The sequence below is a fragment of the Manis javanica genome, chromosome 14 (assembly GCF_040802235.1).
Source record: "Manis javanica isolate MJ-LG chromosome 14, MJ_LKY, whole genome shotgun sequence".
NCBI lineage: Eukaryota > Metazoa > Chordata > Mammalia > Pholidota > Manidae > Manis > Manis javanica.
Window position 1 is genome coordinate 79,199,999 of NC_133169.1, and position 27,990 is coordinate 79,227,988.

Genomic DNA, 27,990 nt, shown 5'->3' on the forward strand with positions numbered 1-27,990 from the left:
CTAAGAACCCCAGGGACTCACCGGGGTCACCTCTTCTTCCAGGCTTGCCACGCCGTCCAGGGGGGCCTAGACCGCAAAACAAGGGCAGACTTGTTGAGAAATGAAGCCAGTCGGCTGGGGCACAGCCTGCCTGCCCAGCACCCTCCCACCCCACGCCCCGCCTCTGGTGGAGGGGAGAGGAGGGGACAGAACCCTGCTGCCTGCTCTCTTCGTCTCTGCTCCACCGGACCCTCCTCTGGCCCCCCTCCGCAGTATCATCCCCTCCCTCCCTCATTCAGTCATTCAGTCGTCTGTTCATTTACTCATTCACAAGTCCCTCCACAGTCAAAAAGATTTACTACCTGGGAAGTCATAAGGCAGACAAGTTCGCAGCTGAGAAACTTCAGACTTACGAGAAAAAGAAGGCTGAGTGCGGGAGTTACGGGAGCCCTGAGAAAAGCTTTTTAATGTTCACAAACATAAAACAGCAGAGACAGTGGACCATCAGAGACAGACACTACCGTGGCTTTTCAAATGCTGAAACTGGGTAATAACTGGCATTAACCTACCCACCTACTGCCCTTCCTTAGCTCACAGGAAACTTTGGCATCTCCCTCCCCCACAGTTCAGGGGAGATGCTCATAAATTCGTGCTTTATTGCAGATAATGTGCACGCCAAGGCACTTTCTTTTCAGTATCCAGTCTTCCATCCACATTTTTTTAAGCATTTCTGAATTTACAGTGCAGACCACTGTAAGTGCCTCTGCCTTCTTCCCTCTGCCCATGTTGGTCCCCCAAACCTGAGTGTCCTCAAGGCCAAAGAAGCCAGCTCTGGGTAACGGAGACGCTGGCCAGCCCGTCATGGGTCAGAGACTTTGGTTGTTCTGCTCTGGACCCAGCACACCTCGTCCAGAGAGTGGAGGGGGTAGCATCAGCTATATGTGCATTGTTAGGCAACAGAGCTCTAGAAATTTTTCATGGTACCTAGCTTGAAACTACATTCAATGAACAAGTCTTCTTTTTACCCTTTTTCCCCTAGCCCCTGGCAACCACCATTGTAGTTTGTTCCTAAGAGTCTGCGTATTTTAGGTATTTTAGGTGTACGATTCTCATATAATTGAAATCAGGCAGCATTTGTCTTTTTTCACTTAGCATAATGTCCTCCAAGTTCATCCATGCTGTAGAATGTGACAATTTCCTTCTTTCAAAAGGCTGACTAATATTCCACTGTACGTACACACATTTTCTTCATCCATTCTTCTCATTTGGTGATGGACACTTGTGTTGTGAACGATTCTACAATGAACATGGTAGATGTTCAAGACCCTGTTTTCAATTTTTTTGATACCTAACTGTAAGCAGTATTGCTGGATCATACGGCAATTCTATTTTTAAGTTTCTGAGAATCCACTATACTATTTTCTACAGTGACTACACGAGTTTACATTCCCACCAACAGTTCATGAAGGTTTCAAGTTTTCTACATCTTCACCAAAGCTTGTTATTTTCTGTTTTTTTTTTTATAGTGGCCATCCTACCTAATGGTGGGTATGAGGTAATATCTCACTGTGGTTTTGATTTGCATTTCCCTAATAATTAGTGATGTTGAACATCTTTTCATACCTCTTGGCCATTTGTGTATCTTCTTTGGAGAAGTGTCTGTCCAAGTCCTTTGTCCATTTTTTAACTGGATTGCTTATTTTGTTGTTGAGTGGTATGAGTTCTTTATATACCGTGGATATTAAAGCCTCATCAGGTCCATGGTTTACAAATATTTTCTCCTACTCTGTAGATTGCCTTTTCACTCTGTTGGTTATTACCTTTGCTTTGCAAGTTTTAAAGTTTGATGTAGTCCACTTTGTCTGTTCTCGATATTGTTGCCTTTTTAGTCTTTGAGTTAATTTTTGTGTATGGTGTAAGATAAGGGCCCAGCTTCATTCTTTTGCACATGGCTATCCAGTGTCCCAACACTGTTTGTTGAAGATACTACTTTTTCCTCATTGTGTGGCCTTGGAACTTTGCTGAAGATCATCTGACCATATAAGTGATGCACCCCTGAGCTCTGAGAGCAGAAACTCAGGGAGTGCATAGCTCTGTTTTTCCTGATACCAGACACAGACCTTGTGCTTCCTGCTGGAATCACTCAAGGTAATATTGGCTTGGCAAGGTCAAGATTCTGGCACCCCCATAACTGACAACAGCTCCTCACATAGGCAAGGGATTTACAGCTAAGAAGCTCCTCCAGGTCCACAATCTCAGCCCCCTGGGACACCTCCACCGCTCGGCCTCCTGCCAACATGACATCTCCACTTGGGTGTCTCACCAACATCTCAGGCCTGTCATGGCCAAAACTCATGTCCTGATTTCTCCCCCAGACCCTGTGTGGGGCTGACAGTGCCCAGGGCCCTCCTGAGGCTGGCCCAGTGTCGGGCCTTTTCTTCTCTCTGAGCACATCTGTTTGCAGGGCAAGCGAGGGTGTGGGGAACAGGAGCCCCACTGGCCCACGTGGCATTATGCCCCACTTGCTGTAGGAGGGAAAGTCCCAGCTTTTATTCACAAGGCCCAGTGAGTCAGTCCCTGGCTTCTGGGCTTTCTTTGGATCACAGAAGCCCATGCATGGCCCAGCAAGACCACCTGCCTTGGGTGTCAGGCTGAGGTGGGAGGCACAGCAGGAAAGGGGCCTGGGAGTGTGAGAGTGAGCCAGGCTCCTTCCTGATCTGAGAGCTAAGGCGGCACCACAGTTTTCTGATGGTCATTATTGGTTTCGGCTGTAAAATTCTCCATCTGCGAAACTCAAGCCAGACGAAGACATCTGCCTCCACTAAGGTGGCTGAATGAGTGGGTTTGTATAGGCAGTTCTCCTGGGTGGCATGGGGGGGGTGCTGCTCACAGGGTGGTATGCCCCAGCTCCCAGGGCCACTGGGGAAAGTTCCCAGTAGGCTTGGAGTAGAGCAGGAACCTGGTGTCACCGAGTGCCCGGGGCCTGTGGGGCAGCAGGCCGGGCCGGGCAAGCAGGCCTCCCAAGTGAAAGGTCCTAAGTGGAGAAAGACAGTGAGGCTGGTGCTCATGGGCCCTCTCCAGGGCCAACCCCAGCCAGACACCAGAGGCGTCTGTGTGCACAGCTCACAAATTGACAACTGTCCGAACCGAAGCTCATCTCCTAGTTCTCCATGTGCTCCCTGGCAGGGTTCCCTTCTCACCTAAGTGTGGGCATCACCAGCACCCAGGTGCCATGCCGGAATCTGTCTGGGAGTCATCCTCCTGCTCCCCTGCACCCCCAGCCCAACCCAACGAGCCCCTTCCTCCTCAGTGTCAGACAAACGCTCGGTGCCCCCCGGTCTCCCTCTATCATGCACCCTTCCGGCCATCCTTGTCCTCCTTCTAACAAGGTAGTTCACTGACGTGTATAGTCCGCATCTCCTGTAGCTCTGTGTCCCCTGCTCCCAGTGTGGGGGCAAGACCAGTGACACTGTTGAGGGCAGGAAGGATGGAATGGATGGGTGAGGAGGCCTATGGTCCTTCCTGACCATTTCCTCGCATTCTCTTTAAAAGACTGAAATCTAACAAGATCCATGGCTTAGAAGAGACACAGGACTAGCTGGTTCGGTGAGTCACGCCATTAGACAGGGTGGGGAGGGGCACTCACTGCCCCCCCTTCTCCCCAGGGGCAGGAAGCCGAGGCAGTGAGGCCTGCCGTGCTTGGGCAGGGGCAGGAGGTGCCAGAGTTGAGCTCCATGCAGACTTCTGCAGGCTCCCAGAGGCTGGGCACATGTGAGGCCTGGCTGGTACAACCTGCAGGTGGGGGAGCAGGAAGGAGAGTCCCTCACGCGTTTCTAGACCATCCAGCGCTGAGGGCCCACCATGGGCAGCGACCTTGGTTCAGCACCCTCTGTGTGCCCGCTGGCCACGTGCCCAGCGAGCATGCTGCCAGGACCCTCCGTGCTCCAGGCCTTCGCTGCTCATCCAGTCAGCTTACCTGTTCCCCTTTGGGCTGAGCCGCCACGTGGGCAGCCCTGGTGAGGGAACAGAGGTCCCCCTTGGGGCAAGCAGCAGAGCACAGTGGGCCAGGCCTGCAGCAGATTGCCCCCACCTCCCAGGGAGAGCTCGGCCAGCTGGCTAAACCAGCCAAAGCAGGCCCCGGCCTGGTGGTTTGCCCCAGAGCTTTCTCCTTGTTTTCCTTCCTTTCTATGGCAGGAAACCCTCTCCCAGTGCACAGACTCAGACACTCAGGCTGCTCTGGAAGTTACCTGGGAGTCTGTCTTGATCCGCTCATGTATAGATGGGGAAACTGAGGCTTTGAGGGAGAGGGCAGGTCTTGTCCAAAGATGCTGCTGGAAAAATGGTCCCAGCTGGAGATTCCGCAGGTGATGAAGAGCAGCTCTTGCTGCTCTCCCCACCTCTAGTAGGACCCACATGACTCTGGGTCAGGGGCTGGCAGCTGTGGGGACCCCAGTGTTTCCCAGTGGGTGCCACCACAGTGGCATCTGCAAAGCTTACTTCCAGAAACTATGGGTAACAGACACCAACAGGGTGGTGCTGGTGCAGGAGGGGAAAAGCCATGACTGATGTGGAAGCTGTTTATTTAGAGAAAATTACTCAACCTCTCTGAGCCGTGGGTTCCCAGTCCATGAGGATAAACGTTTAGGGGTGGTGGCCACTACAGCTGCCTTACAGAAATGTTAAACAGATGAGCTGGCAGCAGATGCACCCGTTTAGGGGCACGAAAGAGGTGTCTACTTGGGACCCGAAGAAATAAGTGTCTGAACGGACCTCTGGGCCATCAACACCTAGAGCCCTCATGCAGACAGGCTCTTACATTTCCCCCAAGGTGGGTGAAGCCTGAGACAGCAGCTCTGCTCAGGACTCTGGGGCAGGGTTTGTGTCCAGATGCTGACCGAGCTCAGTTTCACCCGGACACTGAGCGCACAGGGCCAAGGCCAGTGGGCCTTTCCATGCCCCCGACTGCCTTCTGTCTGTGGATCTGGGGATCAGTGGTCTGGTGACAGGATTTCTCAAAGCCACCCTGAGGTTTCAGGCCCAGGAAGGGCCCCCACTTGTTGCTGAATGACTCTGGATGCCTGTGACGGCCATCTGCACATCAAGTAATTTCAGGGAGGTTAATGGTTTTCGCAAATTGTGTTTGTATTCAGACAAAATGGAACCGTTTCTAACTCATAAAAATCTTATCTGTCATTGGGCTGGAGAGCTTACACCAGTGAACCAACTCCAAAGCAGGGCCTGAACCCCAACAGGCTCCTGTGGAGGCCTGGGCACAGTGGTGGTCTCCCCAAGCCTTCCTGGCACCTACCTCCACCAGGACACCTCCTCGGGCAATGTCTGCCTTATTGCTCCATACTCACAACCCTGGCCCTGCCCCAGTCAGGCTGTGCAGGGCACTCGGCCCTCGGTCCCCCTCCGGCTCCTCCCTCCCACCAGCCACTAAGGGCAGGGGCTTTTGTGCAGTTTACCAAATTGACCTTATACATAGCTCTAGAAAGGGCTTTAATCCTTCCCCACTCTTTTCTCTCTAAAGAATGGGGAACTGAGGCTCACAGAAGTCAGGAAATGCTACCAGGTGCAACAGCTCAAAGGTGGAAGCAACCCAGACGTCTATTGACAGGTGACTGGGTGAAGGAAATGTGGTGTATACAGCCAGTGGAATATTATTCAGCCTTAAAAAGGAAGGCCATTCTGACACATGCCACGACATGGATGAACCCGGAGGACATGATGCTGAGTGAAATAAACCAGTCATAAAAGGGCAAATACTGTATAAGGTACAGTACCTTCTATGAGGTACTCAGAGGAGTCAGCCTCATAGAGACAGGAAGTGGTGGTTACCAGGGGCTGGAGGTAGGAGTTAGTGTTTAAGGGGATGGAGTTTCAGTTTTGCAAAATGAAAATGTTCTGGAGATAGGAGGTGGGGATGGCTGCACAACAATGTGAATGTATTTCATGCTGCTGAACTGTACACTTAAAAATAGTTAAAACGGTGAATTTGATGTTATGTGTATTTTGCCAAAACTAAAAGAAAAGAAATGCTCCCAGAGTTCTTAGCTACAAAGGTCCAGAGCGAGACTGTGAACTCAGGTCGGCCTGGCAGAGGCCACAGTGGAGCTGTTGGTAGAGCAGTTAATGACCACAGGTGAAGGTCTACTGAGAGCCTGGCACTGTGTAGTCACAGGTAGCAGTGGCGTCCCCAAGCTCACACAGTGCGGAGGATGGCAGAACAGGTCTGTGTGACTCCAGGGCCTGTCCTCTGAACTCCTTGGTCACCTTGACCAAGGCCAAGCTCTTCTTATCATCCCCGGATGTGTCCACAGCCTCCCTTGGCCTTCAGACAGGGTCCTTCTTATGGGCACTGGAGGCCCTTTCCTCTGACCCTCTCTGCAGAACTCTGGGAGGGGAATGGGGATCAGGTGGCTGGAATTCCCTGACTGTCAGCCTGGAGTCCCTCGAAGTTGCCTGGGTCCCCAGGGCCATCGTGAGGGTGCACCCTGAGCAGAGAAGGAGGGGAGTTCCCTGGATTCCAGCTTCCAAGACCAAATCATTAAAACATCTCCCCAGCTAATTTTCTTTTACAAGTTTCAGACCAACCTCAGAGTTGGAAACTATGACCAGGGCAAAGGAATGTTCTCCCCACTCATGTCCAGCCTGGCCCACGAAAGCGCTCTGTCCCTTGGAGGAGTGGGGGCACGTGCATCCTGTGGACCCTCTGGGTGGGCCTGGGGGCATGCTGTCCTTGGAGGGGGCACTACTGCCTGGAGTAGCTGGCCAGCTGGCAGGCTGCTCAGGCTCTGCCAGCACCCCAGGCCTTGTTGTCCAGGAATTCCAATGACAGCCTCTTGCTCAGCAAATACGTCTCATTCCAAAGTGGTTTATGTCCCTGCAGGCTCCTCCATCCACAGCGGTGCAGGAAGCCCGGTGGTGCTGAGGCCAGCTGCTTGTAGGAAGGTCCCAAAGCAGTTTGGAAAAACAATGCCACAGGCTGCTGAGGTTGTAGGGAAAATGTTTGGAAGCAGGGGTATTGTCCAGGCTGGTGACAGACTCCTGCTGCCCCAGTGACCAGACCTGGCAAGCCTGCCTGGATACCATGCCATTCAGTGACTGAGAAGAACAGGGACTGTCTCACGGGGGCCCCAAAGCATTCATAAAGGGCCTCAAATGTTGACCCTGCTGTCCTTTCCGGAGGAGTTGCCAGTACTGCCCAGCCACAGCGGCCGTAACAGTGCTTAATACAAACAAGTGAGGTGGCGCCATATATTGAGTGTTTATGCTTGGCACTAATTTCCAGTCCACATATGAACTCATATTCCTCACATCAATTCTATGAAGAAGGCCACTGTTATCATGTCTATTAAATAGGTGGGGAAACTGAGGTACAGAAAGAGATTAACTGGCCCTCTGAGGCCATACAGCTGGTAGCTGGGTGAGGGGGTGCTGTGCAGCGTAGACCCTGACTGAGCATCTGACTCTGCTGCATACCACCAGCACATGCCTGGTGACAGTGAGTGGTTAAAATAGTCCACGATTTCTGTAACCACTTCTTGGCATTTGTTATTACTATTTTTTTTAATATACCAGGAATCACACAAAATGGAAGGGGCCCAGGGATGGCCCTCAGAGGTCTGTGAAGTTAATACCAAATTAAAAAGCCACATGCTGAGAATGGGGGGAATCTAGTAACCACAATGTTGCTCATGTGATTGTATATTAATGATACAAAAAAATATATATATATATAAAAGCCACATGCTGCCAGCATTGGAGGCTCTGAAAGACTCCGGCCGGCTTTTGGCATGCCCTCCTCACGCCATCCCAAATGCCTGCCGTTTCCAGGCTGGTTCCTCCCCCTGAGTCAGGAGTGGCTTTAATAAAGCATTTAAAACAGGATCTAGCAGCCCAGACCCATTCCTCAGGCTGGTGGCACAGCAAGGGCCCTGGTGGGAGGGGCTCAGGCAGGATGGGCGCAGTGGGCCTAGGGGGGTGCATCCGCTGACTCTGCTGAGCCAGGGCAGGCCGTGCTTGTTATCTTGCCAATCTGGCTGGTAACTCAGATGTGGATGTGATCGGCCCCACTACAAAAAAAGGAAACCGAGGCCCAAAACAAGCTCATCCGTCCAAGGCACAGCCGTAGCTTCTCCATTTCAGGGACTGTGGCACCAGAACTAAAAATATGGACTGTCTTATCCTGAGGCAACAGCCAGAAGGACCTGGAAAGAAGCAGGATGTGGTGGAGGGGTCTAGGGTGGGTGGACAGAGTGACAGCTCTTAGAAGGGCTTTCGGTCAAGGGTAGGGCTTCTGCGTCCTAGGCTGGAGACTTCAAGGGACTACTCCAGGAGTCCTGGTGAGTGACAGAGGTGAGGCATGTGGCTCCCCATGTTGGGGCAGCCCTGTAACAGGCACCGCTCAGCTTGGCAGGGCCCCTCCCCAGAGCCCTCGGCTCAGACCCCTGCAGGCAGGACGGAGCAAACTCACATGAAGAGTGAAGAGCCCCCTACGAGGGACCGAGACACCCTGGCCCTTCCCTCCCAGGGGCTCAAGGCCATGAGAGCATCTCTAAGGGCTGCAGAGGCCTGGATGGAACAGCTGGCCTGGACTGGAAGGGAAGAGTTGGGTGGGGCTCCAGAAAGAGGAGGAGGACTATCCTGGCTCTCATGGACTGGAGGCTGAGAGGCAGGTCAACCTGAGTACAGAAAGATCTGGTGCAACACGAGCAATTCTTTGCATACAGAGAATGATGGCGCCCGCTGCTGGCAGCCAGAACACTGGGCCGCACACGTGTGAGTGCTCCGGGGCTCGGCTGGGTGTAGCCGGTGTTGGGTGGGGCAACTGGGGGTAGCTCTCTGGGGCTCGGTCAGCCTCACATCTGTGCTTGTGCAAATCAGCTTCTCCCCAGAGCCCATCATCTCCCAGGATCCTGTTTCCTGTTGGAAACCAGGCCCCAGAGAGGCGCACAGAAACCAGCACACCCCAAAGACACCAAATTCCTCAACTCTCCGTTCACCCCAAAGCCTTAATCACTGACACATGGGCCCATGGATCCCTCCGAACTTAATGAAGGCTAGGATTTATGGCTTTCAGAGAATGAAAAGCGTTTTATTTTTTTAACTTAAAAGACATTCATGCAAGCTTTGATTTTCATAAGAATGCCTCATAACCTGCATGTGAAAAGCTCTACCCTGACCCACTCAGAAGGTCCTAGAAAAGGGCAGGTGAGGTCGCAGCTGAAGGCCTTTGCAATGTGGCCAGCATGGTGGTGGCTATGGACTTAGGAAGTGACAGTCAGGGAAACGCTGGCTTCTCAGCGTGTACCGCCTGCTCCAAGGCCGCCTGACCTGATGGGCCTGGACCTGGGACTCCCAGCTCTTCAGGACAGAGCAGCGCTCTCCTGGGGATGGGCCCCTGAGCCCCCATCAGGGTCTAGGGGGCTTTAATTTCCATATCCAGGAAATACAGGGAGTGGGTGGGCACTGGGGTGGGCAGTCATTCCAGTGTGCTCAGGATGAAGGGGTTTCCGGGGCTTTCAGCAGGAATGCCGGGGCAGTCCCAGGCTAACCGGGTGGTCAGCCACTCCAGTGGACAGCGTGAGTGAGGTGGCTCTCAGCACAGCTCCCGTGCCCTGCCCCACGGCCTTACTTCTCCTCCTCAAGTCCACCTCAGGGCCCTTGCACTAGCCGGCCCCTCTCACTGGGGCTCTCCGTGCAGACACCTCTGCATGGCTGACTCTGTCGTGCCTCCAGGATGCCTTCCCTGACCACTGTTTAAAGTGCCCCGCCCTCAGGGCCTCTGCCACATTTTCCTTTATCAGAATTACCTATATCATTTATTTTTTTTTTTGCGTTTGAGTGCTTATGGTTTCTCTCTCCTCACTAACAGTTAGATCCCTGGGATGGGGCCTGCCACCTCACAGAATTCTCACAGTAGATCCCAGAGTCAGGGACACCGGCCCCCCCTGGCTGGAGTAGGGGAGCGGCTGCCACGGTCAAGGGGCTCCACAGCCTGGGCCCTCTGCCACCCGCGGATGGGACTGAGGCTTGTGGAGGCCACTGCAGCTTCCCAAACAATGCGTTCAGAGGAGCCAGTGAGGGGAGCTCCCTGCCTCCCGGTCCCTGAGGCATGAGGCCTATAGGCCTCCCTGAACTACTGACTCACACTCCCAGGGGGCCTCGAGTGACTCACCATTTGTGCTCTTGACCCCCAGGGTCAGGGCTGATGACCACGGCTCCCTCTGAGGAGTTTCAGCTGTCAAGAGCCAAAGGCCGGCTGCTCAGAAGGGACTCCTCCATCTTCCAGTCGCCCCTGCCTCATGAAGAGCAGCTTTCTGTGCCTCTGTGCTGCTGGGCGGGGCACCTGGAGGTCACGCGTGCCCTAAGCTGGGACCTGGACCCCCCCGAACTCAAACGGATGGGTCTGTGTGCTTGAACTTCTGCAATACTTTATCCTGGCTCTGGGAGGGTCCCACACTGAGTCCAGCATGTTTTGGGCACCATTATTTTTTAAACAGCTTTACTGAGAGAGAATTCACGTACCATACAATTCACCCAATGGTTTTTTATATGTCACATTATATTTTTAATCATTTTTATTAGGTTTAGAAAGTTGTGGTAAAATATGCATGAAACTGACCCTTGCAGCCATTTTTAAGAGCACAGTTCGGTGGCAGTAAGTGCATGCATGCTGTCGTGGCACTGTCCCCACCATCCATCGCCAGAACTCAGAACTCTCTTCATCTGTAAAAGTGGAAACTCTGCCCTCATTCAACACTAAATCACCGTATTTCCACTCCTCCCAGCCCCCTGCAAACACCATTCTACTTTCTGTCTCTGTGACTGACTGACTCCTCTAGGGACTTCATATGAGTGGAATCACACAGCGTTTACTGTTTGTGGCTGGTTTATTTCACTCGGCATCATGTCCTCAAGGCTCATCCATGTTGGGGCATGTATCAGAATATTCTTTCTTTCTAAGGCTGCATAATATTCCATTGTGAATATATATATATATACTGCATTTTGTTTATTACATTATTTTTTTTAATGCTGGTAAATTATATACAACACAAAATTTTAACCACTTTCCAGTGTACAGTTCAGCGGCATAAGCACATCCACAATGTTGTTCGACCATCACCACTATCTAGTTCCAAACTTCTTCATTTATCTCAAAAAGAAACTGTGTACCCATTAAGCAATAAGTTCCCCTTCCTCCTGCCCCCATCTGCTGGTAACTTCTAATCTACTGTCTATGAATGTGCCTAGTCTTGATGTCTAGATATTTCACATAAGTGGTATCAGACAGCATTTGTTCTTTTGTACCTGGCTTATTCCAATTAGCATCATGTCTTCAAGGTTCATCCATGTGGTAGCAATGTTCTAGACTGAATATTGGAGTCCCCCCACACCCCAGAATTCATATATCAAAACCCTAATCCCACGTGTGTGGTATGAGGAGGTGGGTTTTTGGAATGTGATTAGGTCCTGAGGTGGGGCCCCTATGAATGGAATTAGTGGTCTTACAAAGATGCTCCACAGAGCTCCTCACCCCTTCCGCTATGTAAGGACACAAGGAGAAGATGGCCATCTATGAACTCACCAGGCACCAGACCTGTCTACCTTGATCCTGGACTTCCCAGCCTCCAGAACTGTGAGAAATAAATATTTGCTGTCTAAGGTCCTCAGTCTATAGCATTTTTGCTATAGCAGCCAGAACCAACTAAAACAAGCATGTAGCAGAACTCCATTCCTTTTTTATGGCTGAATAGTATTCCAAGGTACATATGTGCCCACATTTTGTTTGTTCATTAATCATGATGGACACCTGGGCTGCTTCCACTTTTGCTAATGCTGCAGGGAACACTGGTGTACCAGTATCCCTTTGGGTCCTTCCTTGCCATTCTTCTGGGTTTATATCTAGGAGTAGACATACTGGGTCACATGGTACCTCTGTCAAGCAGGCAGCATTTTTTATTTCTAGCAGAAAACAGGCTCTTCCTTTGCCTGGCATCTCTTTTCATTCCCAGCCCCCTGGGGGAAGCTGGTCCTCCCCTCCCTCTCCGTCTTTCTAGGATCATGGACCCTGTGCTGCTGGGCCATTCCTTCCTAGCAGCTGTGGAAAGGCATAAAGCTCAAAAGATTAATTTCATCCTTTGACCTTCGTAAACAAGACGCAGAATCCGACTGTCACAAAGCCTGTTTTCTAAAGAGGAAACACCGTACTGGTGCACTAGGAAGTCTGCTCTCACTCGCATGACCTTTTCTGCCTTGGAGCTTCCATCGCCTCACCTTTGGAATGGAGGCCATGAGCCGCAGTTCTCAAGGTCATTGAGATGTGCTAAAATACGACTTTTAACCTCTCAGACCCTTAGTTTCTTTGACCTCAAATGGGAATTCAGACTCCCAATTCTGCCTGTCACTCATGTAGTCATTCCTGAAACATCCACTGGATGCCCTGTAGATGCGGGGACCCTTGATGGGTCAGGCACGGGCCTGTCTCTGGGTTCTGTGGGTCAGTGACATCTATGTACCAGGGCTATAACCATGACAGGTGCGACAGGGTGGGTCGGCTCCACAACACGCTGTACCTGTGAGCGCAGGTGTGTTCTCACTCTTTCCTTGCTGCAATATTACTGACTATATTCCCGATGCTGTACTTTCATCTTGTGATTAATTTATGTTAGAATTTTGTGCCTCTTTATCCCCTTCACCTAATTCCATCCCTCCCTCCATACCCATCCTAGCTGCCCACTCTTGGGCCAGGAGTATTTATTTGCTGCAGTACTTAATGCTGGGATGGAGCCATCTGCCCACCTGTCTTTCTGCTAGGCCATGAGCCCCACAAAACAGGGACCACATCTCGTTTGCCTTGGCCCTCTGAGAGCCCGCCCAGGCCCAGGCCAAATCCAGCTAAGCTGGACTACAGTGGATGGTCACCAGGGGCTGTGCAAAGAGGCTCTGGATTCCAGGGTGTCCATCAGCAGCTTGGGTCTGGGTCTGATCTTGGCTGGGTGTTGGGACCTGTGTTTGTCCCCCTTCACCCACTGGGGTGGAAAGATGCCAGTTATGAACCAAAGGCAAGCGGCCAGGGTCCCTCTCATCAGGGCTGTTGGAAACCGCCTGAGGCTCCTGGTAAACTGCTCTTAACCACCCTCTGGGGAGAGCCCTGAGCTCCCAGGTAATTAGCTGCATATGTAGGGGAGACATGCCTGTTTTTACCCCAGGATTTATGAGAAGGGGGAGTATTCCTGCTGACCTTCCTTTGAGGAAAGGCCTCTTTCCTGAACACTTGCCGAATATTCCATCAACAGTAAAGCACATATGCTCTCAGTAAGCCTGCCTGACATCCTCATTCTCAGCATATGTTTCTTGTCTCATACGCATTTGGTACTTGCTTTGGGGACTGCATGTGTTTCTGAAGGTCCCTAAACACAGCTCCAAATGAAGCACTTAAAATCCACCCTTCATGAAAGCCGTCACTGCTCTTTCCAAACATACTTGGAAATAGAGTCAAAGTTTATTTAGAGAAAAAAAAGTTTTTTTTTTTTAATAGACAGAAAGAGAGTGTTTGTGAACTTTCTCCCAACCCCTCCTCCTTGGGACCTTGGGAAAACTCCAGCTCACAGACACCGATGCCCTCGGAGCCGACTGTGAATGTGTGAGCGTGGGTCATCTGCCTGCTCAGCTGTTTCTTCAGCCCATCCTCTGCTTATTCACCTGTGCTGCTGCCTTTCTCTCCATCCTGCCCTCTCTTTCTTTTCCTTTTGCTCATGTACTGCCGCCTTGTCATTATTCATCCACCCATTTAGCCCTCTGTAGAAAAGCTATGGAATACATAGTTTTGGGTGAATGAATGACTTTATTCATCCAGGCTATCAAATATCCATTTGCATATTTGTCCATCCATCCGTCCGTCCATCCAATCATCCATCCATCCAGTTACCAATCTTCATTCATTCATGCTTTTGATCATCCATCCGTCCATGTCCATCTGTCCATCCACCCAATCTTAACCCACTCTGTACTAGGCCCTGGGGATACCTGAATGAGTACATTCAGTCCCCACCCTTGAGCAGCTCATAAGTTGCTGGGAAACTGACATGCAAACAGCCAATTAAGACACAGCTTGGGAAAAAGTTGCAGAGAGATATGCAGGTGCTGGGAGGGCCCAGGTGCCTGATAATGGTTCCAGCACAGAAAGGGAGATGGAGTCATCCACAGATGGAACAGCTGTCCTCCCTGTCTCCCAGAAACAGTGAGGCAGCAGCTTGGGCAAGCAAAGTCAGAGGCCACTCCAGGAAATTCCACCTGTGATTGTAGACATTTTCTGTCAGAAAAAACCTCTTTGAATGGGCAGGCTCAGATTTGTCATTCTCTCAGTGATCCTATGGATCCTGCACCTCCACTCTGTAGAGGAGGAAACCCAGGCTTAGGAGAGGGGGGGGCAGGTAATAAGTGACAGAGCCTACATATCAGAGTTGGAGGACTGGTGGCCAGTCCGTGTGGCCCATGGCACTCTTTGTTCAGTGGGTGGCCCTCAGGACAGCATCAATTGTTGGCTTATCTGCTCTCACTGAAGCTCCTGAAGCTTCCAGGGTGCTCAGGACCCGGGGTCAGGGTGCTTGGGTCCCACCATGTGCCAGAGCTAACTGGACACACCAGCAGATAGGTTGCAATCTCTCTCTGGGAAGCTAAGTGCTCAGAGGACTCCAAGAAGACCTGCTATGTCAGTGTGTCCCTTCTCCCGGCCCCAGGCCAAGGGGCTGGGAACAAGGACCTTGCTTACAGAGCAGGGATCATGCATGTCAAATTCCAGTCTCTGGCCAAGTCCTGAGTTCTGCATCCTGCAGAGAGAGTGGCCATGACCCATAGAGAGATCCACGATCCACAGGGCTATGATCCCACAGAACATCCTGGGAGCCGGCTTGACCGACACTGCCCTGCCTGGGTGAGGATGGCAGGGCAGCTCCTGTGTGGGGTTTCAGAATGGAAGGAGTCATTTTATATTCAAGTCTTCACAGAATTCTTTCATTTATGTGGTACATGTTCAATTAATTTATTTAAAAAACAACAACAAAGTACCATTTGGTGAAGAACCCTAATCAAGGTTAGTTCTAGATGCTGAGAGAGCTAACCCAAGGGATCTACTAAAAAATAAAAGGAGCCTGGTAGTTAAGGATGGGAGACAAAATGGAATGCATACATTTATCCCTACTACTTCCAGAAACCTGATCTCCAAGGACAAAGAATCCAGGAGAAGAAATACCAGCAACAATATTTAGGAAGTTGGGAAGTAGACAAATGCAGGATTACTGTCTGTGCAGAAACGGGACAGCCCAAATTCTAAGCCAGCAGTAGGAAAAGCTCAAGAGCAACCAATCTTGTGATGCAAAACACCCAAAGTTCAGGAGTTAGTAGCATCTTCACATGATGAGCTAAAATCTAGACCAGGAGGCTCAAATTATGGTCCACGGGCCATGGGTTAAATCTGGCCCACTATGGCACTTGATCTGGATAGCTACCCTTCCTCATGCTGGGAAGAAGGCTGGAGGTTTATTTTCTGGAAATAGAAAAATAGTGTCCAGCCTGTAGGATGCCAGGCACAGTTGAGGGAGGAGTACCATTAAGTCAAAGTTTACACATGGAATGTGGAGGCCCCCAGATCTCTCCTTCCTCAACAGGTCTCTCAGGGCATGGGCAGCCAGGACTTTGCTTCCAGCAGGAGATAGGAAGGCTCTTTCCAGGGACTCTGATGAGACCAAGAGAAAGACTAGCCAGCTCATGCCCTTATGAAGTCACAGCTGACCACCCCTGTCTATGCACACAGAGCTGCCAGTTGGCATTTTAGGTTTCCACTCTGGAAAATGAGCTAAAGGTGCCGGACATTGGAGGGAGCCTCTTACGTGGCAGACAGGACAAGAGAAGTTGAAAAAAGTAACTCAGAGGTGACAGACTTTCAAAAACAGAAAACTTAAAAAAAACCCCATAATTAATATGTTCAGAGATAACACTGGATATTATATCCATGAAAAAAGATCAGGATGCTATTAAAAAGAACTACTCAGAATATTTGTACAAAATTTCTTGCAAATTAAAAACATGGTAACAAAGATTAAAATTTCATTAGAAATAGACTTGCCAAATAAGGTTGGGGGAAGTCTCCAAGAAAGTAGAACAGTAAGACAAAAAGGCAGAAAATAGGAAAGAAGAGATAAGAAAATCAGTGCAGGAAATCAGCATCAATCTAGGAATTGTCCCCCCTCTCCTGCCGCCAACAGTAAAAATTCAGAGAGATAACAGAGAAATTTGGAGGGGAAATCATTCAAGAAATAAGTCAAGAAACTTGGTTTTCTGAGAATCCAGCCTAGTGAAAGACAATAGATTTTGCCAAGGTACTTCCTCTTGAAATTTCAGAACCCTGGGGCTAAGGAGAAGATCCCAGAAACTTCTAGAGAGAATATAGCAGGTTTCATGCAAAGGACTGAGAAAAAAGGCAGGCTTTGGACTTCTGATAAATAATGCCTAAAATTAAAAAAAAAAAACCCCAAAAAACCCAATAAGTTGCCGGCTATTAATGTTATTTAGAGGAAGATGATAATTATTCAACAGAACCCCCACTATGTGTCAGGTACTATGCCAGGGCTGGGGATAAAATGGAAGTAAGGAACAGCCCCGCCATCGTTATCATTACAGACCAGTGAGTGAGACAGGCATTGGCCCAAGGATCTACCAAATTACAAATTGGAAAATGGTATGAAAGAAAAGTCCAGGGACCACTTACAATATGTGTGTGCTAGGTGAACATGACCTGGTTTGGAGGGTCCATGTTTCCTTGAGAAACTTGTGCTTGAAATGAGGCCAGAGAGGAGGGTACTCCAGGCTCAAGGACCAGCAGGTGCAAAGGCTCTCCCCTGCAGAGTTCAGATTCACTAAGTTTCATGGTGGGACTTCGGAATTTGTAATTTTAACAGTTACCAGTTGATCCAGAAATAGTTCTGGTCCAGAACCACAGTTTGAGAAGCATTGACCTAAATGTCTGCAAAGCCCAATCCTAAGGAATTTGTGTTTTATCCTTCAGGCCAGTGGTTCTCAATACGAGAATTGTCTGGGTGCTTGTTGAGCATGCGAATTTCCAGGCCCCCCCCCCACAGAGATTCTGACGTCTTGGGCTGGGCATGGCCTGACAATGTATACTGACTTGGATGGCCATTGTCCCAGGAGGTCATTCAAGGGCGGGCACCTCTTGCAGCAGTGCAGGAGGGGCATGAGAGGGCCTTGGTAACCCAGGAAGGGGCTAGAGGTGGGAAGGGCATTGCCGGGGGACAGGTAGGACTGAAGATGGCTTGAGGTCAGGAACAGCGTGTAGGAACGTGGCTCTGGCCTTGGGGGTCTGAGATCAGACTTCAGGCCCTCCAACCAACAAGCGAGGTCAGCTCTAGTGTGTCAAAGCCCCTTTGTCAGGCAGAAAGCCCTCCCCCAGGAGGCCGATTTCAGGTTTCAAGTGTCAGCTGGATTTTTCTGCTCGCAAGCCCCCTCAAACCCGCCTGAAAGTTCACTGCCAAATTGATCTCCAAATTTTGTGAAACAGATTTATTCCCAGGTGAAAGCTACCGTATCTGCTTTCTTCTGCGAGTGACCCAGGCAAGATGGAAATCTGCTGTGTCTGACTTTAGAACCCACCAGAGTCAGCTTCTGTTTTTAAGACGACTGAACGAAGGCTCAGTTACAACTGTGTCCCAACAATGGAACAGGCTGGCCCATGAGCCCCCCTGCCAGCCCCCAGCCCCTACCTCCCAGCTCCAGATTAGCCAGGAGGGCGTCAGCCACAGACTGCGTGAAGGCATTTCCGCCTCCCCACCTCCATCAGGAGAGATCTGCTGGTTTTTGGCCACAAAAAGGGCCAGCAAAAGCCCGAAAAGGCCCTGCACCCACGGTGCCCTTGTCAATCCTGCCCCCTCTGGACCCCCGTGGGCAGGATCTCAGCCCACCCGCATCAGGACGCAGGCTGAACGGCCATGGACAGCTGCCTGATGCGCGCTCTGCCTTCATGACATGGAGCCGTCAGTAGGAGGTTCTGGGAATCGAAGGCCTGTATGCCTCCAGTGGCCAGCCAGTTGCAGAGGGCATGTTTGAGGGGAGAGGTGGTTTCTGAGGTTCCACAGGACCCCAGGAACCCCTGTACTCTACCCTCCCTCAGCAGGGCCTTTGGGAGAAGGACCTAGAGACTCCTGCTTTCCTGCCATTTTCAAAGCACCCAGCCCTCCCTAAATGAGAAGTATGACCCCACCAAACGCTGTTTCTGCGGGCTTTGACTTCTTCAGTCCATTCCATCCTCAGTTCTGACGGCAAGTCTGCAGCATTCCCATGTCACTCTGGAATATTCCCCTCCTGTTCAAGCCCTCCAAGCCTTCCTGTGCACCCCAGCTGAAGATATGCCACCTCCCCTTGGCCCATATTGTTAAGCAGGAAAATGGATATGAGCAGGGTGGAAAGAGAAATAGGCTAGGAAAGACCACTAAAAAGACCCAGAGTTAATCAATTGAAGCTCAAAAAGTCAGGAACAACTTGGCCTGGAATGTTTGAATATTCCCCAGATAAAGGAGGGTACCTCAGCATAGCCCATGTCTTTATTAAGCTAATCATATAGGCCCAGCTTATTTTTTAACTTTTCCTATATGCTGTTTTTCTCTCCTTGGGCCCTCATCAAGTAGTTTGTAACCTAGGCAACTAATTTAGCATGCAGGCCCAGCCTTAGACAACATAGTAAAGGCAGGAAGGATTCCATTTTAAAGATTGTATTTTAATATCCAGGAAGGTAAGAAGTAAGATTCTTAACTTACTCTTTAGCAAACAGACAATAACTCAGCCCACCTTGGGGGCTCGGCAGGCGGCCTTGTTTGATCTGCTCTCAGACCAAGACTCCAGAGAAATCAGAGCAGGAAGTTGCTTGTGTTAATTCTAAGTATGCAAAGACCACTTAACAGGTCTCTATCCCCGGCCTTTGTCACATTCCTGAAGAATCCTTAAAAGGGGGAACACCCAACCTTTCAGGGGGTGCTCCTTTCTCTGAGGTCGCCCACACTTTCTAAGTGTGTAACCTTTTAATCTAAACTTTCTCCAACTTTTCAGGGCGCCTCTCCTTGCTGAGGTGGCCTGTACCTTTTCTCTCTTTAAGTAACTTTACATAAAACTTTTACTCTGCTTCACTACTATGTCTCTGCCCTTCAATTCTTTGTTGCGGTGAAGACTAGGACCGAGGGAAATACACAACGCTCCCCAACAGTATCACACTGTGGTTTCTGCTCCCGGGCTACATCTGTGACCTTACTACAAGCGCCCCTGCCGCGAGAACCACACGGACCTTCTTCCTGCTTCTTCTGTGCCCCGCAGCCATTCCTGCTTCAGAGGAGGTAGGCTCTATGCCTGGGGAGTCCTGACCCTCTCCACAGCAGGTTCCTCCTCATTACCCAGGCCTCAGGTCAAAGGTCAGCTCCCTAACTGCCCCCAGTGCCTTCATCACATCACGGGTTACCTGCCCTTGCGTCCTCAGCCTGTTAGAATGTAATAAGCTCTGTGATAGGACAGAAACTGTCTATCTTATTTCCTAGTGCTTGGCATACAGTAGGAGCTGAGAAATATTTTTTGAACAAATGAAATGAGAGAACAGAGGCCTGAAGAGAGGTGGCTTGCCCCAAATCACAAGCCAGCAGAGCCTGTCAGGACACATGGCCACACTGTGTTTCCTGTTGCTCCCTCCCCTCACCAGGGTACTTAAGGTGGTTTTGTATGGCCATTTACTCTCCTGAATGCCTCCTGGTCAAAGGAAACTTCTGGAAGGCAGAAGTGCTGCTTCTGGGTTATCTTGCAGAGAGAGTTGCCGAGCATGTACGGTGGCAGGAGTCGCAGCAAGTGGAGGCTTTGAAGCCAAAAAGACTTGGACTGAATGCCAGCTCTGCCCTGGGCAGGCCACCCAATCTCCCTGAGGCTCAGTTTTTGGGTCTGCAAGCACGAGATCACATGGCATTTGCCTTCTCAAGCTGTGAGGCTTATGTAAAACTTGCCATTATCAACACTGAGCACAGGCCTGGCACTTGGTAACACTGCAATAAAAATTAAAATGGCCACTGTGCCTGCCGGGGCTGAGGCTCAGCTCAGTCTGGCTTGAACTCCTGCTCTGATGGGACTCCTGGCCGTGTGCCCCAGGCTCTATAAATGGCCCCCTGGGGATCAGTGGCCCTCAGGGCAGGTGATGTTGCCCCATTGGGTGGGGTCCTTACAGGGGTGGGGCTCTGAGGACAGACAGCCACCGTCAGCAGGTGGGGTGGGCACCAATGCCACAGGGCACATGAGTCTGGACGCAGGCACTGGCTTCTCTGTTTCAGGCAGAGCTCGGAGATTTGCATGGCTTTTCATCTTTTAACCCCAGCTGTTATCAGCTACTGGGAATACAGCTGAGCCCAGTTTCCAAGCTGGCAGTCTCCCTCTGAATTCCACAAAGAGAACAAAGAGTCCTGAAAGAGTGGCACAGCTGTCCAGACTGGCAGCCCGGGTGGCTGGCCAGCAGGGCCAGGCTGAGAGGAAGCCACTTGAAAGCTGAGAAAAGACGATCAGCCAGGAGGGTGGGCACAGCTGCCAGGAGGCTGCCCAGCTGGCCTGCTAGGGACCACCCTGGGCTCTGGGGCATGAGGGGCTGAGGGGCATCTTCCTTTGTGCAGTGCCTTAGTGTTTGGGAACTCGGAGCCTCCTGGTGGTGTGAAGGTTCTGGTCCAAGACCACCCCAGGATGCAAGGTGGGTGGCTTGGCTAGGTTTCCACTGGGTGACCCCCCGGACCCCACAGCTACCCCCTTCCCCAGAGCTTGGAGTGGCCAGTGATCATCTGTGGCTGTCTGGGGGTAAAACTGTTACATTTCCAGAATATCTCGCCTGGCTTTAGTATATCTGCATATCATCAGGTGTTTAGAGGTAGAGAGAAGTCTGACTTTAGTGCATTTGCATCATTCCTCAGGGGTGGAGAGAAGTTCATCTCCATATCAATGGGTAATTACCTGGGCAACCAAAGGTGTGTCTGAACCTGAGAATTTAAAGGGAGGGGTGGCTTGCTTCTTCAGGAGCAGAGGAGAGAGATGGCCCTGGACTGCAGTTTGTAAGCTATGAATGGGTTTTAAACTTTATTTCTCCATTTGACTGATTTTGGTTTTTAGAGGTATTTTGCCCTGGGATTTCTGTTCTCCAGACTTAAAGGTCACATACTCAGTAAGAGGTGGTGCTGAGACTCACACCCAGGGCAGCTGACCTCAAAGCAGGAGGCTCCCAACACCTCAGACCTGGATCAGCATGGCATATTCCCATGTTCATCTTCAAGGCAAGAAGAACACCCTTGATAGATGGAGATGGTCCCCTGGAGGCAAGGGAGCCTGGAACTGCAGCTGTTCACATCCACATACAGGTGGAGCAAGACCGGCAGGCCAGGCTTCCGCTTCCCCCATGGCCAGCTGAGGTGCGCCAACCAAAGATTTTCAGAAGCAAAATGTTTTCTAATTAAATGGACAGTGATATTTCACAGGAAGGCCACGTTTTGAACCTTTGAAGACCTTTGAGTGAAAATGATGTGTTCATAGTTATTTTGGAGTAGACAACATAGTTTCCAACTCAATACTGTGTTTTGTGACTTAAAGTGATGGAAGGTCTTTCTGTTACCTCTTGGTGCCCTGGAATTGCATGGGGTATAAAGAAATTTTCATCCAGTACCATGGAAGAACATCATCTCTGAGAAGATATATGGAGCTGGATATACCTGGGCACAAGCTGGTTGTTCCCTCCTGAACCTCTGAGCCAGGGCAAGGGGTCGGGTCTACATATAATATCTGGAGAGCCTCATGCTAGAATTTGCCAACACTTCCAGCCCTGCGTGAGACTACAGTTTTAGTATCTTCCTAGATATCTCCTCCTGGAGAGGAGAAGAGAGCTCATAAGGGAGTCTCTGCCTACCCTGCTGTCTGTATAGATTGACAAATCAAGGAGGGAAGGTCTACAAGAAGCTCAGAGGACCTGGAGCTACCATTTGGACATTGTGATGATTTGTAAACTTATTGTACAATGCTGGTTTGCTTGCCAAATCTGAGCTACAGTTAATCCATGTCTTTGCAAAGAATTCCAAATGATGCATACAAATAACTGCTCCACCACCAACCTTTCAAGTGGCTGTGTTTGATGTATGGTTCTGAGCTTTGTCTTGCCCTGTGTGTGCTGGCAGGCTAATGGGGAACAAGAAGCCATCTGTGACATGAGCAGATGGGCCCAAGGAGGCACAGAGCTTTGGTTCTTTTAGGAGAGTGAGGTGAAGTCAGGGCCTGGTACAGGCTATGTCTTAATCTGTTTGAGCTGCTATAATGAAAATACCATAGGGTACTTCTGGGTGGCTTCAAAATAACAGAAATTTATTTCTTACATTTCTGGAGGCTGGGAAATTCAAGATCATGCAGCCAGCAGATTGGGTGCCTGGAGAGAGCTGATTTTCTGATTCACAGCCAGCTGTCTTCTCGCTGTGTCCTCACATGGTAAGAAGGGAGGACAGTGCTGTCTGGAGCTTTTATAAGGACACTAATCCTATTCATGAAGGCTTCATTCTCAGAACCAAATCACCTCCCAAAGGCCCCACCTCCAAATACCATCACATTGGGAGTTAGATTTTCAACATACGAATTTGGGGGGCACACATTCATTGGCTGGCACACATATTAGGTATTCAATAAAATCTAAAAGAATCCAGCTATTCCTCAAAAAAGTTAAACATACAGTTACATAAAACCCAGCAATTCCACTCCTAGGTATATACCCAAAATAAGTGAAAGCAAGTGTTCAAACAATTAACTACACGATTGTTCGAAGCAGCACTGTTCACAATAGCCAAAAGGTAGACACAATGGGAATGTCCATTAAGAGACAAGTGGGTAAAATGTGGCATATCCATACAATGGGATATTGTTATTCAGCTATAAAAAGTGAGGAAGTACTGATCCAAGCTACCCGACATGCAAGAACCTTGAAAACATTATGGTAAGTGAATGGGGCCAGACACAAAGGCACACATATGTATGATTCCATTTATATGAAATGCCCAGAATAGGCAATTCCTTAGAGACAGAAAGTAAATAGCACTTCCTAGGGAGTGGAGATGGGGTGCAGGGAGTGACTGTCAGTGGGTTTGCGGTTTCCTTTTGGGGTGCTGAAAATGTTTTAGAACTAGCCAGGGGGGACGGCTGCACAGCATCATGTCTATTAAATACCACTGAATTGTTCACTTATGTATGACTTTCATCTCAATAATTAGCAAGAGAGAATCCATCTAATAATTCATCTTGCTTCTGGTGGTGCAGCCTCTGCCTCATCCTGGACCTCATGATGCTTTTTAAAATAAACAAAACCTAAAATGGTGGTGGTGGTGGTGGGAGGGGACCGGCCAGAGTAAGAGGTGTAAAGAAAAAAAAGCAAAGCTGATGCAAATGAAGCTTTCATGCAGCTGGTTTTCCAAGCCCTCTATTTTACTGAGGGATGGTTTTCACTTGTAAAGAATAAAAATACTTCTCCAGTGCTCAGAGAGGCAGAAACAAGAATCTTGGTCTCTCTCCTGTCCCTGTGCCCCCAGTGGAATTTGATTTCCCGGGGAGGGTGGCCCAGAGGACATCTGGAATTCAGCAGCCTGGAGAGGCAAGCGGGCTGTGGTGGGGGGCCTTCTCAGAGGGGCCTGGGAGTGGAGACGGGGGTGTCTGGGGAGAAGGGCTCCCCAGCTGTCTGCCTCCACTGGGGCTGGGGCACAGCAGCGGCCAGCAGACAGCGGCCAGCTCTGTCCCTGGGCCCTGCTGCTCCCTGCCCTTGTCAGCCCCAGGAAGGAGCAGTCTTTCCCTCTGGAGTTAGTGGGTTTTGTACATTAACAGGTCTCACCTACTTTTTCACACTGGAGGCGGGCTCTAATGGCAAAGTCCAGACATTGCCTCATGCCAGTTTTAAAATTAGTTCCGCCAAATGGGGTGAATGCAAACACATGAGACCCTTCCACAAGCTGGGATGGCTGCCAGGCCCCCCAGAGATCCAGAGTGGGAGGGAGTCAGAAGTTAGGGGGTCACATCCTACCAGATCCACAAGTCCCCTGCTCTTCAAGGCTGGGGGGTACAGTAGGGGCTGGGTGGGCAATGCAAGGTGGGGGGCACTGCAGGGGCTGAGGGGGGCTTTGTGGGGTTGGGAGCAGTGTGGGGGCTGAGGGGGGCTCTGTGGGGTTGGGGGCAGTGTGGGGGCCAAGGGGGGCTCTGTGGGGTTGGGGGCAGTGTGGGGGCTGAGGGGGGCTTTGTGGGGTTGGGGGCAGTGTGGGGGTTGAGGGGGGCTTTGCAGGGTTGGGGGCAGTGTGGGGCTCTCCCTGGCACCTGAAGTTTGGAGGCTCCTTCTCTGACCAGAGACTAGAGCTGCTCTACCGAATCTCCTCCTCTGGGCACAAATGCATTATTCACTGTCCACCATTATTTTTTGGTGATGAAAGGTGTTCATGGGGTCATGGAAGAGTCAAAATAACAATAATAATGATACTGACACCACCTGACCTTTACTGAGCTGTCCCCGTGAGCTGGGCACTGGGTTAGGTGCTTTGCGTTGGGCTTTACATCAGGCATGTCACGGACCGGCCGGGGAAGCAGGGGCTGGGGGAGGTGGAGCCACACTGGGGAGCAGAAGCAGGGGCTCCTCCCAGGGCAGCGTTTCTCCAGGGCCATGCCCCTTAACTACGGCTTTCCACACCCAGGGCTTTTTGTGTCCTAGTGTTTCCAAAGCTTCTTTGCGCCCCACTGGAAGGCAGCCAGAGGGCACGAAGAGCTCAGGAAGCAGGAGAGGCCTACTTCAGAGCCATCCCTTTCCTAGGGACAGGGACACCTCAGGCTGGTCACTCCGAACAGGATTTCCATGATGTCCAGAGGGCAGAGGGAGATAACAAAGGCGATCAAGCACCCAGAAATGTGCCCCAGACCTGAAGGAGCCGTCCCCAGGCCCCAGCCTATGTGACTCACGTCAAGGACAAGGATGGGCTTCTCCAGGGTAGTGCAGAGGGTTAGGCAGTCTGTCAGGCAAAGCCGGGCATGGCTGAAACCCTCCCGGAAGACCCTGAGGAAGGTGTCAGGCTGGAAGCAATATCCAGCCCCTCAGTGAGCCCAGAGCGGCAGGCTGCTCCTCCCAGGGCTGGTTGCTCCTAGGTCTGAGCTGAACCAGATGAAGCAGTCACCTGTGTCTGGTGGAAACCATGTATTCAAAACCGATTTTCTCCTTTGGGACCATATAGAACAAGCCCACCCACTCTTCAGTTCCTAGAAGCGGCTCTGTGAGATGTGTTTTCCTCAACTCTCGGGCATCCCAGAAGCCTCCTCCAGCCTCACTCTATGCAATGGCTTCCTTCTCTCTACACCATGGTTCCCGGAACTGAGTCCTCGGGGCAAAGCAGGATAATCACCTCCCTGTTGAAGATGTTATACTCCTGTTGATACAGCCTCTGATCCTACGCTGACACGGAGGCAGTCAAAGCCACGACAGCTGTCTCACTGACGCCTTTATGCTGCCCCCTTCTGGGCCTCGACTCATCCATTTGTAAAGGGTGCACAAATAGAGGTCTACCCTGTTCCTGTCCAGCTGATCTGGTATGGTATGAGCGGAAAAGTGCATCCCCACTGACTCACAGCCAACTGTACATGTTTGGGGGAAAACAAGAGATAACTGATTTAAATAGTGAGGATATATTCATTTATGCACTGGAGTAAATGAGATGGGAACATGAATCTGCTGGCCTCTTAGTAGGCCTCAGTTCCCATGATTTTTGTGTGGGGTGACAGCCTGAGATTTTGGGGTTTGGTGGCTAAGACATTCTGGTATGCAAGGGCTTCTGAATGCCAGTTGCCCGCCCTCCCTCCCCTCCAAAACTCCGGAGTGAACACTGGCTCTGTGGGGTTTGAGAGAGATGGTGCATTCCTGCATTTTATGGGTAACCTCAGGAGAATTTGGGCTCTGCAAGATTTCTGCCTTATGGGATCACTGTAGAGTAAAAATCCCACCTAAAATGTGACTTGTGACAATGACTTATTTTGTACCTGCCTTCTGTTTCTGGGAAGGCAGGGGTCATGCATTTTGGTTAACCATGCCTCCTCAGGGCACAGTCTGGGACATCACCGAAGGGGTGTGCTGGGTAATGGAATCCTGGTGTTGCCTATCACAGCTGCATGATCTTGGGCATAGCACGCCTTTGACTGTAAATGGGGATTATATTCCCTTCTTGCAGGGATCCTGAGAGGAATGAATCTGGGCAAGCTCCTAATCATAGAGCTGGAGGCAGGAATGGGCCTGGCTGAGAATGAGGACCCCTCTCTGACCAGCATCACCAAAGATGGGCTCACAAAATAGACAGCTTTCCGAAGGGCATGTGTCAGAACAGCTTCATCGGTTGTCCAGAGCAGGAGTCTAATGAAGCGTAAGAAACGCTGTCATCTTGGCAGTTACGGTGGGCCTGAGGCCCACAGTTGGAGCTGTCCCCCCATTCCCCCAGCCCTGTCCCAGGCCAGGACCGCTCAAACCTTGCCTGCATGTGAGCCATCTGGGGATCTTATTAAAATACAGGGTTTGAGGCATAGGTCTGGGGCGTGGTCTGAAATTCTCCCCGGGGAGCTGCTGCTGCGGCCCAAGGACACATGAGGGGTGCCGACCGAGGCTTCTGGGGCTGGGGCTGCCAGTCCGTGGTCTCCCACATGAAGTGAGCTGGTCTGGTCACCCGGGGAAGGTGGATGGGGCAGGCCCAGCTTTCCTGAAATGATGCTCCCACCTTCCAACCAAAATGTCACACAGTCGTCGGTCTTTTTGTGGAAAAGGTCCTGAGGTGATGCACCCATGGCTAGGGAAGCAAGATGACCGACTGTCTGGACTTGAAGTCCGAGTCCGCGGAGCCACGCGGGAGTCGCCTGGCTTAGGCCTCCCACAGCCACGCCTGCCAGCTCTTTTCCTCCATTCTGAGGATGAGGACACCAGGCCCCTGGCACTGAGACACTTGGGCTGACCTCCCCGGCCTCACCAGTGGTGACAAGGCCCAGCACATTTCCCTGCCCCCTGTCGGGAGTCTTCCCCGCTAGGTCTTCACCGAGAAAATGAAACCTTGGCTGGGGAATGAAACAGCTTCTGCTTTCTCCCCTAAACAGCCCCCAACTTCCCGAGTTGAGACCCAGGACCAGTGGCCCTTCCTCCCAGACTCAAATTGGGCACCGCCGAACACCAAAAAGCCTCTTCTTTCTTGAGCAACAGGGTCCACATTTTTTCAAAATCTGCAAGTAAGCACGAGCAGCTGAGAAGGACCAGCAGGCAAATGTTTTTCCATGTAAGGCTGTGCTTTGGGCTTTGCTCTGGGCTGTGGGGGAATAGGGGTGCAGAGGCTGGGTACCAAGTGTGGCCTGCCTGCATGACCACAGTGATCTGGGCCTCTGTTATATTTATCACCCATTGACTTCTCTGTCACCACGCACCTGCCCTCTCCCTCACCCCAATGGCTGCCACATTAGTCTCTGTGCTGCTCCTCCAACACAAGAAATCCTCAACCTCAGGACGTTTGCACTGGCCATTCCTGCTGCCTGAAACACCCTTCCTCCAGATAGACACCTGGTGAACTCCCTTGCTTCCTTCACTTCTTTGGTCAAATGCCACCTTCTCATTTAAAACCGCCACATGCACCTCACACCTCTGAATCCTGCACTCCAGGTCACCTTCACTTACTTTTTTCCACAACACACTAGTCTTCTAACATATTGAAACCTTATTTACTGCCTATCTTCCCCAACTACAACATAAGCCATGAGCGTGCGGATTGCTATCTGTTTTGTTATCTCCCCAGGGCCCAGACCTGTGCGGAATACACGGTAGGTGCTCAGCCAGGACTTGTTAATACCTGCCTGTATGCCCACACAGTTGCTTCTGGGAGCTGATGTCTGTGAACCAGATTTCTGGGC

The 27,990-nt window shown here is 50.8% G+C and overlaps 1 protein-coding gene across 1 annotated transcript in view; it reads right to left on the reverse strand.

Annotated features, from left to right (window-relative positions):
• COL23A1 (collagen type XXIII alpha 1 chain) overlaps window positions 1–27,990 on the reverse strand; it is a 307,076-nt gene that overhangs the window by 68,016 nt on the left and 211,070 nt on the right. The window contains exon 3 of the mRNA XM_073221168.1: window positions 22–66. Within this exon, the coding sequence (XP_073077269.1) occupies window positions 22–66 (45 nt within the window). The remainder of the gene's footprint in view (window positions 1–21; window positions 67–27,990) is intronic.